This window comes from Mobula birostris, chromosome 25 (assembly GCF_030028105.1).
Source record: "Mobula birostris isolate sMobBir1 chromosome 25, sMobBir1.hap1, whole genome shotgun sequence".
NCBI classification, from domain to species: domain Eukaryota; kingdom Metazoa; phylum Chordata; class Chondrichthyes; order Myliobatiformes; family Myliobatidae; genus Mobula; species Mobula birostris.
The window spans coordinates 15,702,351-15,717,458 of NC_092394.1; the positions used below are offsets into that span (position 1 = coordinate 15,702,351).

General features: G+C 44.7%; 1 protein-coding gene across 1 annotated transcript in view; it reads right to left on the reverse strand.

Annotated features, from left to right (window-relative positions):
* The window catches only part of ccdc92ba (coiled-coil domain containing 92Ba), a 55,137-nt gene that overhangs the window by 19,889 nt on the left and 20,140 nt on the right, over positions 1 to 15,108 (reverse strand). The window contains exon 2 of the mRNA XM_072243155.1: positions 8,404 to 8,451. Within this exon, the coding sequence (XP_072099256.1) occupies positions 8,404 to 8,451 (48 nt within the window). The remainder of the gene's footprint in view (positions 1 to 8,403; positions 8,452 to 15,108) is intronic.

The window sequence follows — 15,108 nt, forward strand, 5'->3', positions numbered from 1 at the left end:
TGTTTATTCCTCACCATAGATGCTGCCTGGCCTGCTGAGTTCCTCTGGCATTTTGTGTGCGTTACCCTTGTTGCACCATCATTTTCCCAAACTGTTGGATTGGGTGGGCCATTTATCAACTCAAAATACTCTGCAATAGGAGAACCCTTGCAACCAATCCACACCGGTGTAATAAGACAATTCCTCTAGCAAGGAAGCCATTAGAAGCACACCTTATAACTGAGGTCATGGGCGAGGCCCATTCGCTTTTAGTTTTCAATTGAACACTACTTAAATGTCCTTTAAAATCCCTTTTGACAAAAAAATTGCAGAATATAATTAAACCACTAGTGATGATTAAAGGGAACCAAGCTCATTATAGCATGTAGTGGAGAATATATTGACTGGCTGCATCACAGCCTGGTATGGAAACACCAATGCCCTTGAATGGAAAATTCTACAGAAAATAGTGGATACAGCTCAGTCATTCACGGGTAAAGCCCTCCCCACCATTGAGCGCTTCTACACAGAGCGCTGTCACAGGTAAGCAGCATCCATCATCGGAGCACCCATCACCTGGGTCATGGTCTCTTCCACTGGCTGTTACCAGGACTCACACCACAAGGTTCAGGAACAGTTATTACCCCTCAACCACCACATTCTTGAACTGTAGGAGATAACTTCGCTCAACTTCATTTGCCCCATTATTGAAATGTTCCCACAACCTATTGACTCACTTTCAAGGTCTCTTCACCTCATGTTCTCAATATTTATTGTTTATTTATTTATTGTTATTATTTCTTTCTTACTGTACTTGCTCAGTTTGTTGTCTTTTACATACTGGTTGAACTCCCAAGGTGATGTGGCCTTTCATTGATTATTGATTTATTGGTTACTATTCTATTATGGATTTATTGAATATGCCTACAAGAAAATGAATCTCAGGGTTGTAAATGGTGACATAGATGCACTTTGATAATAAATTTACTTTGAACTTTAAACAAGACTTTTCCATCATGAGGATAAAGGAGAGAATAATGAGGTGTGGTTCTCAAGACCCAAGTAGAAATTTCAGAATCCTACTTGGTAATTTGATGCATTCAGTCACCATCCATCGGAATACCTCTTATCACCATTCACCCAGTAATCTCAGCCACACCTCATAAACTGCTTTCATTATCAAGAAGTTAATAAGGAACACAGTGAACCCGATGGAGCGGAGCCTGTGGAGTGGCTGGAAATTTATGAGGAGACTATATTAAGTGTTGGGGTGGGAAGGGTGTAGATTTTCCCAATTAGATTCCAAAGTTCCCATGTCCAATTCCTAAGGAATCTGCAGGTGATATCGACCCACCTCACGATAGACAAACCTTAGTTAATTGGTTATTGGTTCTTTGACGCGCTGAAGAAATACATTCAACGTTTTAGAAACAGCTTCTTCCCCTCCACCATCAGATTTCTGAATGGACAATAACCCCATGAACACTACCTCACTATCCTTGCTCTCTTTTTGCGCGACTTAGTTATATACAGTGCATTCTGGTAAATTGAGGCAGCCATCTATTTGAGATCATTCTAAAAGAACAGAGAATCGAGAAAAAAGCTGGGATCCCCTTCTTTTATTTGGGACTCTATGCCACTTAATCAGGACAGGAGACTGCTGCTGAACTGCTTCTAACTAGAGTCAGCCGCATACACTTGTGTGATTGTTAGACATTACTCCACACTTAGAGTGAACAGTTTTTAAACAGAGTCAGTTGCATGTATTTCTGTTTAGAAAGCAGTAATTTTTGTCACCGATAGTCGGCAAGAAATAAGCAGTAAGAAAATCTGGAACTGTTTTCTCACTGCGGTTTCAAGCATTCAGGCTTGGAGATGCCAGAAACATGCGGGAGTGAAAATAAAACGACTTCACTACTCCAAGAAGTTAGGAACTACGTAGCATTTGAAGGTATTGACAATCATCTTGAGTGTTACAATGAAAATTAAGATTTAGAGGATGCAATCAATGAAAGCATTGTATGAAGGCACTCCATTTTCTGCACTAGGTGTCTGTGCTGATTTCGTTCATTTACTGTCTGTCTGTCTAGGTACCATAACTGATGCGGACTTTGGTGACCATGGTTTTCCATATAGATCTATCCTTCGTTTTTTGGATGACTTCCATTTCCTCGATGTGTAGCCACCTGGCTATGCTTTTGATGTACATAAGCTGAGGTCTTCCTCTAGGTTTGCTCCCCTCGATCTTTCCAGAGAGTATGAGTTTTTCTAGTTCATCTTTCCGCATGATGTGTCCTAGGAATCTGAGTTGTCTTTCTCTTATTGTTAGTATGAGTGATCTAACTGCTTGGGCTGTTCTGAGAACTTCTTCATTTGATGTGTGCGTGGTCCATGATATTTTTAACATTCTCCTGTAGAACCATAATTCAGCTGCTTCTAGTCTCTTTTCCATTGCTGGGGAAATGGTCCAGCGTTCACTTCCATAAATCAGGATAGAATAAGTGTAGATCTGTACTATTCTGTTTTTAGTGTACATGCTCATCTTTCTGTCTGTTAATATGGTCTTCATTTTTTGGAAAGCTTCTTTCGCCATTGCTATTCTGTATTTGATATCTATGTCGCACCTGCCGTTACTTGTAATTAGGCTGCCAAGATAATTTACAGTCGGTCAGAAAAACACAGCAGAGTACACTGGCTGAATTCCTCAGTCAACAACTATTAACAACTAATATCTAGATGTACAGTACTGTAGAAATATTGGTAGTGTTCTAATTGATTCTGCATTTTATTGAAATACATAAATTGTTACTCAGTTAAAAGGTAGTTTGTCTTTTTTTTTACCTTTTTAACAATTTCCATGAAACTTCAGCTAACTGGAGCAGCTGCTTAATTGCACATTTTATGTCTTGCTCTATACCGCTGCTGCAAAGTAACAAATTTCACAACATGTCAGTCATAAGAAACCCAATTCTGATTCTTCAGACTTAGAATCAAGAGTCATTACCATCTGTGTAAAGGAAAGGGACCTTATTTAAGCCATTGTCGTTTAGCAGAACTGCACTACTACATTCGCATCAATAGCTAATTGTGGTTATTATTCTTTGAATAAAGCCAGTGTTAAAACGCCGATGACAGTTTGGGAACTGGTCATTAAAGTGTCAGTAACCTGTGTCCTTAAACTCTACTTGCTAAATCCTGGTTACATTCACTCCCTTTTAAGTCACTATTGTCCAAACAAGTTTTGGGTTGGGATAATGAGGGAGCTCATCCCTCTGCAGTGGATTTTTTCCAGATGCAGTAGACTGGGTAAAGGAATATTTGGTAAAGTCAATTAGACAGATGGCAGCTGGTGTTGTAGTGGCATCTGCACTGGACTTCACGGTGAGCAGTCCTGGGTTCGAATCTGGCCGGTGCCTTGCATGCTTTCCATCCATGCTGGGTTGAGCATTGAGGTAGCAACTTGGCCTCATTAAAAAAAGTGACAAGAATGCTAAAGAAACAGCAAGGTTGTTGCCCAATGTGCCACAAGGCGCGGAAAGGAACACCAAAAATTTGACAGAAATAGGAGAAGGGAGCTGTTTTGATATTGTCAGGGGGGAGAAACTGCTCCCACTGACTGGAAGTGCTGGTGCGCTCAGGGCAGAAACTTCTGGTGAATGGGTGAACTGTATTTCTCAATGTGGAGCGGAGAGCAAGTTTGTAAATTTGGGGGGAGCAAGGGACATTGGGAATGGTGAGGGTGGAGTGCCACAGGAAGCATATGTGACAGAGAAGCAGTCCCAATGGCGACGGGGAGGGGTGGTGTGGGGGCAGACACACCCAGCCCTGAGACTCCAGGCAAGGACATTTGATTTCAAACAATTGGTTTATTGATCATTACAAAATGTCTCTCTGCTGTTTTCTGCTCCCTCCCCTTCCCTGCTCCTTTACCCAACCATGATTCCCCTCTCCCTGCCCCCTTCCCACTCTCAGTCCACAATAGAGACCCATATCAGAATCAGGTTTATCATCTCCCATATATGTCATGAAATTTGTTTTGTTTTGTGGCAGCAGTACAGTGTAATATATAAAATTACTACAGTACAGTGCAAATGTCTTAGGTACCCTAGCTATACTGCATATATGCCTAAGCTTTTTGCAGAGTACAGTAGGTGGGTACGTGATAGTGAGCCAAAGAGCCTCTGGCTATGTTGCATGACCAGAAACAATGGACCATTTAGACAAAGATGGTATTAAAAGTTATGTTTGCAGAATTTCAGTGGGTTCTACAACTAAGAGATCTGTGAAAGTTAGATGACAGAAGACCATTTTGTATTCACAAGGTGATTCCACAGCCCCTCAGAGATTTTCATAACAATATTCTGCACTTTATAGTCCACACTTAGACTATTGTGTTTCTGGTCACATCATTATAGGAAGGATGAGGAAGCTTTAGAGAGGGGACGAAGAAGATTTACTAGGATGCTGCCTGGATTAGAGAGCATGACTTATTAGGAAAGTTTTAGTAAACTAGGGCTTTTCTCTTCAGAGCGAAGGAGGATGAGAGGAGACTTGATAGAAGTGTACAAGCTGGTAAGGGTTTATTGGTGTGTCATGGAGTGTATATTGACTGGTCGCAGCCAATTGCCCTTGAGAAGAAAAGTCTACAAAAGGTGGTGGATACCAGTCCACCACGGTTTAAAACCCTCCCCACCATTGAGCACACCTACGTGGAGCGCTACTGCCAAAAAGCAGGATCCATCATCAAGGATTCCCACCATCCAGGCCATGCTCTCTTCTCGCTGCTGCCATCCGGAAGAGGGTACAAGAGCCTCGGGACCTACACCATCAGGTTCAGGAATAGTCATTACCCCTCAACCATCAGGCTCGTGAACCAAAGAGGATAACTTCACTCGCCCCATCATTGAACTGTTCCCACTACCCATCGACTCACTTTCAAGGACTCTCCATCTCACGCTCTCGACACTAATAGCTTATTTATTGATTGTTTTTTTTCCTTTTTGCATTTGCAGTTTGTTGCCTTTTGCACATTGGTTGTTTGTCTGTCCTCTTAGATGTGGTCTTTCATTAATTCTATTGTGTTTCTTGTACTTACTGTGAATGCTCGCAAGGAAATGAATGTCTGGGTTATATATAGTGACATGTATGTACTTTGATAATAATTTACTTTGAACTTTGAAGTGCTACACCTGCCCATTCACCTCCTTCCTCACCTCCATTCAGGGCCCCAAACAGACCTGCCAGGTGAGGCCGTCCTTCACCTGCAAATCGGTTGAGGTCACCTACTGTATCCGGTGCTCCCGATGCGGCCTCCTCTACGTTGGCAAGATCTAACGTAGATTGGGGAACCATTTTGTCGAGTAGTTCTGCTCCATTTGTAAAAAGCAGAGTTTCCCGGTGGCCAACCATTTTAATTCCTATCCTCACTCCCGTTCCGACGTGTCGGTCCGTGCTTCCTCCTCTGTCATGATGAGGCTACTCTCAGATTGAAAGAGCAACACCTCATATTCTGTCTGGGTAGCCTCCAACCTGATGGCATGAACATCCATTTCTCCAACTTCAGTAATTTTCCCTTCCCCCTTTCCTCTGTTATCAATTCTCGAATCTGGTCTCTTACCGGTTCTCCTCACCTGCCTATCATCTCCCCTCATGTCCTTCCTTTTCTCCCCTGGTCTCTCCTCTCCTATCAGATTCCTTCTTCTCCAGACCTTTATCTTTTCCACCTCTTACTTCTTCCTCCCTCCCTCACCTACCTCGCCTACCTGGCCTCACCTATCAATTTCCTTTTTTTTTGGCATGTGCCTGCGTGCGTGCGAGTCTGTGCGCGTGCGTCTGCGTCTGTGCGTGTGCGTCTGTACGTGTGCATCTGCGTGTCCGTGTGTGCGTCCGTGATGATGGATTTTTCATGGCTTTTTCCAAGGCGCAGAGTGTGAGAGAGGGAGACTGTGTGGCACGCCACTCCTCACACGGACATTTTCGCAGTATTTTCCCTTTGTTTTACGAGGTCGAGTTGCGATCTCGACACTCAACCCGGCACGGATGGAAAGCGTACTCGGGAGCAGACCTGACTAGTTTCAAACCCAGGAACATCCGGTCCTGGGTCTGGCGCCGATGTCGTCGCGCCACCAGCCGGCCCCATCTATCATTTTCCAGCTTGCTCTCCTGCCCCTCACCCCTCCTTTTTATTCTGGGGTCTTCCCCCTTACTTTCCGACCCTGAAGAAGGGTGTCAGCCCAAAACATCAACTGTTTATTCATTTCCATAGGTGCTGCCTGACCTGCTGATTTCCTCCAGCATTTTGCGTGTGTCGTCAGAGGTAGTTTTTTTTGACACAGAAAGCGGTGCAGCTGTGGAATGTGCTGCCAGGGCAGAGGCAGATACATTAGAGTCACTCTTTCTTTGACAGACACTCTTTGAAAAGCACATGAATGACAGAAATGGAGGACTATGTAAGAGGGAAGGATTATATTGATTTTAAGAGTAAGTTAGAAGGTCAGCACTACATCATGGGTTGAACAGCCTGTACTGTGCCCAAAAGTTCTATGTTCTATAACCAGTAGTTTTAATGAACAGCAACAATGTAGGGTGTTCAATATAGTAAAATCTGCCAGGGTGTTTCCCAGAAGTATTATGAAAAAAAACCGGGCAACAACTACATTACGCATAGGGTAGGATTAAGGAGAGTGTTTAAGAAATGAACTGAGACATTTAGGGAGGAAATTTCGTAGCTTGGGGGTTAGCGAAATGATTGAATCCAGAACAAAGAGGGAATTATTTTCATAGTTTACAGACATTATTAATAACGTTATTATTAAGGGCTGTTTCAGTACCGTGGGGAAAGATGAAAACCTGGATGGATGGATTCTGGGAAATTTGGTACATAAAGATTTTGGAGAGAGCAGGGAATAGTATGGTGTTTTACAAGTACAGCGGGATCTTGGTTTGTTTTCAGAGAGCGGGGGCCAGTAATTGAGAAAAGCCTCAGCAAATATGGGAAACATAAGGTAAATAAGAAAATAAAAAAAGGACAGCATTTGCTGAATGGAGGTGACATTTGTGGAGCAAATGAGTTGGGAAAATGTCTGTCTACCATGGAGGAGGCCAAAATAGGACAGAGAAAAGAAAACCGACAAGCAAGTGTTTTCAGGAGAAGTGTTAGAGGAGGTATGGAAGTTGAGGAAGGTTCCAATCTTAGACCACCTCTGTCTTTAAGATGTGTCTACAGTTCAAGGCCTCTTCCAAAATACTTGGTCTTGAATGCTGAGGGCAGGTTGCTGTTCCTCAGCTTCACCAGGGGCTTGGGGCAGGTGACTGGAGAGGTGAGGAATAACTTCACACGCTGACGAGAACCTCAATAAGCAAAGTTACACCCAACCTGAACCTGAAGAGAGCAGATGCAGCAGTAAATCCGCCCCGCTCTCAGTCCAGCTCACATCACCATCAGTATCTCAATGACAGAAGGAGAGAGGGAGGGGGCTGATGAGAGAGAGGGGTAAGAGAAGGGAGGGCGGTCTAAAGAAGAGGCGAGTTAGTTTTAGTAGAAAATTCTGAACGTCCTGACAAGCATTTCAGTGATTTCACAGGAGGGAGCGAGCGAGGGAGGGAGGGAACAGGAGAAGTGAGAGAGAAGGTGCAAGATAGAGAGAAAAACCAAGAGAGAAGAAAGAGAGGGAGTCTGTCCAAATGCGGGTCAATGGGACTAGGCAGAATAACAATTCAGCACCGACTAGATAGACCAAAGGGCCTGTTTCTGTGCTGTCATCATCATCATTATGTGCAGTGTCATATGACGTGGGCGATCATGGTCTATGACCATGATTGTACTTGACAAATTTTTCTACAGAAGTGGTTTGTCATTGCCTTCTGCTGGGCAGTGTCTTCACAAGATGGCTGACCCCAGCCATTATCAATACTCTTCAGAGATGGTCTGCCTGGTGTCAGTGGTCACATAATCAGGACTTGTGATATGTACCTGCTACTCCTACGACCATCCACTACCTGCTCCAAGGCTTCACATGACCCTGATCAGGGGGCTAAGCAGGTGCTACACCTTGCCCAAGGGTGACCTTCAGGCTAGCGGAGGGAGGGAGTGCCTTGCACCTCCTTTGGTAGAAACGTATCTCCCCTCCGCTCCCCACCCATCTACCCCCTGTGCTGTAGTGCTCTATAGCACTAAGAAAGTGAAGGAGGAAAGGTAGGAGGAAAGAGGAAGAAAAGGAGGGGGAGAGGGAAGTGGGCTAGACAAACTAATTTGCATTTCTTGAATACTGAAAGGTTCTGACACCTATATAACAGCAGACGTGGATACCAATTAATTATTCCCTAGATCAAAGATGCAACTGCTGTTTCTAACTCTGTGCTGCAAATACATACCTCTACTACTTAACATGACCACTAGAGGTTAACGGGGTGAGCGTCTCTTACCTGACGGGCCCTTTTTTGATGACTTTGATGTCAGTTCATACGTCAGCTCTGTAAAAGACAGGTAAGAGCAGAAGTCAGGTTGTGTTCCCAGAGCCATTGACTGTGCGCTAGGGAATTCTGTGTCCTCACACAGTCAGATTTATGGGGATCTCCAGGCCCATGGTGATGGGACTCTCTAAGAGCCCTCTGTGGCTGAACAGGCCACTTGGTTCAAGTGCAGTTGGAGAGTTTTCTGCACACACTAAACCAAACCCCCTGACAGTTGGGCTCAGTGACAGTGTCAGGCCTTATAACGAACACCAGCCACTTGCAAGAAACTCTCAGGAGATCTGGAAAGGGAGGGGCTGCGAACTGCAATGGAACAATGATACTTCGAAGAGGGAAGGTAGGTCAGCCCACCTGAGGTCACAATCAATGTCAGTACCCCATCCATTCCATAATGCTGTTGCTGTGGTAAGGAGTGACTATGCATGATCCCAGGACATTTGTGTGCAAGCAATCTGGGGGTGGACAAGTTGTCTTTAACTCTCTCTTGCCACAGGTGTCATCTTTGTTAGGGAACTGCTGGAAACACGTACACTGTGCAGGGATAGGGCTTTGTGAAGCACTGATATCCATTTTAGTCTGCTGCAATGTTGTTCAGCCTACAACAAGCACCAGCCCAGTAATGGGAAAACGATGTCTTTACCAATTCCTACCACTTTTGTGTCCTCTTGCTCTACTAAACATTAATACTAATCTCACAGAAGGAAAATTTTCAACCATGCATGGGATCCCAGATATCTACCGAGGAGAACAGTAGGGAGGTTGCTGGCTATCCATGTGAAGGTGGAGTGTGCACTTCAGACCCTCATCCCATTCTTCTCCCCAATCCAATCCAACAGACAGACTCTACTCAACTCCAACACCCCAACCCAAATCCATCCCAAAAGACAGACTCTACCCCACTCCAACACTCCAACCCAACAGACAGACTCTACTCAACTCCAACACTCCAACCCAACAGACAGACTCTACCCGACTCCAACACTCCAACCCAACAGACAGACTCTACCCAACTCCAACACTCCAACCCAACAGACAGACTCTACCCGACTCCAACACTCCAACCCAACAGACAGACTCTACCCGACTCCAACACTCCAACCCAACAGACAGACTCTACCCGACTCCAACACTCCAACCCAACAGACAGACTCTACCCGACTCCAACACTCCAACCCAACAGACAGACTCTACCCGACTCCAACAATCCATCCCAACGGACAGACTCTACCTGACTCCAACACCCCAACCCAAATCCATCCCAACACTCTTCCTGACTCCAACACTCCAACCCAACAGACAGACTCCACTCAACTGCAATACTCCAACACAACTCCAACACTCACACCCAATTCCATCCCAATAGACAGACTGTACCCGACTCCAACGCTCCGACCCAACAGACAGACTCTACCTGACACCAACACTCCAACCCAACAGTCTCTTCCTGACTACAACACTCCAACCCAAATGACAGACTGTATTCATCTCCAACCTTCCAACCCAACTCCATTCCAACAGACAGACTGTATCTGACTCCAACACTCCAACCCAACAGACAGACTCTACCCGACTCCAACACTCCAACCCAACACAGACTCTACCCGAGTCCAACACTCCAACCAACAGACAGACTCTACCCGACTCCAACACTCCAACCCAACAGGCAGAACGGGAAGTAGAATTGAAATGGGCGGCCATCGGGAGATCCAGCCTTTTCTGGTGGGCAGACCATAGGTGCTCGGCGAAGCAGTCTCCCAATTTATGTTGTGTCAGCTGTACTCAACAGACAGACTCTTCCTCTACTCTCTCACAATAAAAGAGATGTGATGATATAAGAGTGGTTCAAGTTTCAGAAATTGTGCCATATTCCACTAAAACTACCCAAATTCTTCTCCCCATTATAAATCACTATGCCAACATAAACCCGAACAGGGCTGGGGATAACCTCCCAGGACAAAGTTATCAAAGATCAAGGACCAACTTTATTCTCCATGTACATTTACGTGGATTAGGAATTTAATGTGATGTGTTGCCTCTAACTTGCCTCCAACTTCCACCCTGCCCTTAAATTCACTTGCTTCATTTCTGACACCTCCCCTGGCCCCACCACTTTCTCGATCTTTCTGTCTCCGTCTCTGGAAGCAAACTGTCAACTGACATCTTTTATAAATTACCGATTCCCACCCTATCTCTTGTAAAAATGCTATTCCCTTTTCTCAGTTCCTTTGCCTCCGCCACATCTATTCCCAGGATTCAGTCTTCCTTCTTCAAAGAACAGTGTTTCCCTTTCTTCACTATTGAAGCTGCTCTCAGCCACATCTCAACCATTTCTTAAATATTTGCACTCACCCCATCTTCCCACCGCCTTAACAGTGATAGAGTTCCTCTTGTCCTTACCTACCATCCCATGAGCCTCCGCATCCAACACATCATTCTCCGCAACGTTCGATATCTCCAAAGGGATCCTACCACTGAAGATACATTTACCTCCCTCACCTCTTCTTCTATCCCCCACTCAGACCTTTCACTTCTTCTCACCCGCCTATCACTTCCCTCTGGTGCCTCTCCACCTTCCCTTTCTCTTATGGTTCACTCTCCTCTCCTATCAGATTCCTTCTTCTCCAGACCTTTACTTTCCCCATCCACTTGGCTTCACCTATCACGTTCTAGCTAGCCTCCTTCCCCTCCCCCACTCTTTTTATTCTGGAGTCATCCTCCTTCCTTTTCAGTCCTGAAGAAGGGTCTTGGCCTGAGATGTCAACTGTTTATTCATTTCCATAGATGCTCCCTGATGTGCTGAGTTCCTCCAGCATTTAGTGTGTGTTGCTTTGGATTTCCAACATCTGCAGATTTTCTTGTGATTATAAAAAGTGGCTGAAGGTGTTAACAGCAAAGTAATAGGTAGAGGGGGCTGGGGGAGGGGTAAGTGGAGATCAGCAGCCGGGGGAAGAAAGAGTCATTGGACTGATTTGCTAAGTTTTGACCAGAGTGGATGAAGGGGGATCAGTAGATGTACTTGGACTTCACCAAGGTGCCTCGTGGTTTTGGAGGCAACATATTAGCATGGGTAGAAAACTGGCAAAAAGTAAAGTTAGGAGATCAGATATGGAGTAAAATGCATAAATACCTCAGTACCACCATGTACTTACAGTGTAAACAGCATTATTAAAAGTGGTTTAGAGTGTTTACAGTGCATTGTAGTGACTGGGGTAATTACACCCCTATCAGTGGGGGCACTGTAACGGTATACCACCACACAATGAGGGGCTATTAATACAAGGGACAGTTTCTATGGTGATTCTTAATAACTTTTAAACATAGAATAGGAGTTTAAAAAGGCAGATGAATTATATCTGCACATTCTGGTCCACATAGCTTACACCCTCCGATCCCAGTTCAACGGAAGCCGCTGCTTTCTCGTGTCACTTCATGATCAACGCCACAGGAAATTAAAGAATCGTTTCAAAATAGTTTTGTAATCAATAACACTGATCATTTTTATGAGGTACAAAAGTCATTAATCTTGGTCCTGCTAATGAAACCTTCCTTATGGTCCTCTGTGTTATTTTGATGTATTACAAGTCATTTTGCTTGAAGAGGTGGAGATAACTATGGTACTTTAGATCCAATATCACTGGAAAACTGTAACTAACATTAAATAAGGTAATATTAATGCTCCTCTCGCTTTACACTTATGACTGTAAAACTAAGCTCAGCTCCAATGCCCCAACTAAGTTCGCTGACGACCCCACCGTTGCTGGCCGAACCAAAGGTGGTGACGAATCGGCATTAGCAGGAAGGATGAAAACCTGGTTGAGTGGTACCACGACAACAACCTCCCACTCAACCAAGGAGCTAATTACTGACTACAGGAGGAAGAAACCGGGGGTCCATGGACTAGTCTTCATGAGGGGAACGGACATAAGCCTACAACTCATTCTCAATACTACTTATTAAATTACAGCACTGCAAAAGTCTTTGGCACATATATTTAGCTAGGCTGCCTAAGACTTCTGCACAGTACTGTAAATTGGTTAAAACAGGAAGGTGGTTGTGAAGGAGAAATAAGAGTACTTAGCTTTGTATTAGCTCAGGAGTATTAAGTGTTATTTGGTAACTGGGAAGACATAAAATACAGTATTTGCAAAAGCCTTAGCAACCTTAGCTATATTTATGTGCCTAAGACATATATTTATTTATTTTATTTAGAGATAGTGTGCAGAAATGGTTGACTGCCTGGGGGAAGAAACAGACATTGGACTAATTTGCGAGCTTTTGACCAGAATGGATAAAGAGGGATCAGTAGAGATGTACTTCAGCAAGGTGCCTCGGTTTTGGAGGCAACATATTAGCATGGGCAGAGAACTGGCAAAAAGTAAAGAACAGACGTGGAATAAAATATGCATAATTACGACATGCCAACTAAGATGCCAATCTAAGCCAGTCCCATTTGCCTGTATTTGGCCCATATCTCTCTATGTCTCACCTATCCATGTACCAGTACAGTTGTCTTTTAAATATTGCTATTGTACCCTCCTCTCCTGCTTCCTCTGGCAGCTTACACCACCCTCTGCGTGGACAAGTTGCCCCTCAGGCCCCTTTTAAATCTTTCACCTCTCACTTTCAACCAATGTCCTCTAGATTGCCCCTGGTAAAAAGATTGTGTTCATTCACCCTATCGATGGCCCTCATGATTTCATACACCTCATAAATCTTCTTTGCACTCTTTCCAGCTTAATAATGTCCTTCCTTTAAAAGGGTGACCAAAACTGTACATAATACTCCAGGTGTGGTCTCACCAACATCTTGTGGAGCTGCAACATAACATCCTCACTCCTATACTCAATGCCTGACTGAGGAAGGACAGTGTGCCACACACCTTCAATTGCAACACGTGCTAATCATGTACGGTACTGTGCAAAAGTCTTAGGCATATACAGTATACATAGCTAGGGTGAGTTTGTAGATCTGGCGGGAACAAGGGATGTTGGGAGTGGCGAGGGTGGAGTGCCAAGGGAGGGGTGTGGTACAGGTGGCAGAGAAGGGGTGCTGGGGTTGTGGCACGGGTGCAGACACACCCAGCCCTGAAACACTGGGCAAGGTCATTCGATTCCAAATAATCGGTTTATTCATCATTACAGAATGTCTCTCCGGTGATTCCCACTTCCACTCCCTCTCCTCTCCCTTCCACTTTTCCCAACCACGATTCCGCTCTTCCTGCCCTCTTCCCGCACTCAGTCCACAATGGAGACCCATATCAGAATCAGGTTTATCATCACTCACATATTTCATGAAATTTCTTTTGTTTTTGTGACAGCAGTACACTGTGATACATGAAATTACTACAGTACTGTGGAAAAGTCTTAGGCACCCTAGCTACATACTGTATATGTGCCTAAGACTTTTGCAGAGTACTGTACTTCAGCCTTCTGGGACAGATTTACTGATGAATATAATGGCGAGGCTGGGAGACCATTTAGCTGAACACCTATGCTCTGTCCGCCAGAGAAAACAGGATCTCCCAGTGACCACACATTTTAATTCCACGTCCCATTCCCATTCTGATATGTCTATCCACAGCCTCCTCTAATGTAAAGATGAAGCCACACTCAGATTGAAGGAACAACACCTTATATTCCGTCTGGGTAGCCTCCAACCTGATGGCATGAATATTGACTTCTCTAACTTCCGTTAATGCCCCCCTCCCCTTCACACCCCATCTGTTATTTATTTATTATTGTATTTTTTTTCTCTCTTTTTCTCCCTCTGTCCCTCTCACTATACTCCTTGCCCATCCTCTGGGCTTCCCCCCTCCCCCTTTCTTTCTCCCTAGGCCTCCTGTCCCGTGATCCTCTCATATCCCTTTTGCCAATCAACTGTCCAGCTCTTGGCTCCATCCCTCCCCCTCCTGTCTTCTCCTATCATTTTGGATCTCCCCCTCCCCCTCCCACTTTCAAATCTCTTACTACCTCTTCTTTCAGTTAGTCCTGACGAAGGGTCTCGGCCCGAAACGTCAACTGTACCTCTTCCTAGAGATGCTGCCTGGCCTGCTGCGTTCACCAGCAATTTTGATGTGTGATGCTTGAAATTCCAGCATCTGCAGATTTCCTCATGTGTGGGTGAGGGGGATGTTGACTAGGACCTTGGGAGAACTTCCACCTCCCCAGGAATACCTGAGTGGAGTTCAAATCATTGCAGGAAGCCACACTATCGAACACCTTCCTCATTCCCCTCAAACCAAAACCACTGTCCACACGAACAGCAAGGGACAGCTGCCGGTCATAATTCAACAACATGGGGGAAGGTTTCACATTCTGAATCGTGCCCCAGAGAACAGCAAAAAGCTTTTATGAGTCATATTCTGTTCCCAGCTTGCTGAAGGCTGAGCCATTTACCAGATTTCCTACTCTGACGCAATTCTTTACCTGTGAAGGGTTAATTAACCTTTATTCTGCCAGCTTTATTGATTTTAGAGAAACTTACTCGGCGAGACAGAGGAAGTAAACAGTTGTGGAGCCCAGTGCTGTCCCTGTCTGCTTTCAGCCAGTCCACTCACCTCATTAGGGGCTTGGAGGTGGAGCGAATCAATATCTTTAAATCCCTGGGCGTTACCGTCTCAGAAGATCTGTTCTGGGACCGGTCATTACAAAGAAGGCA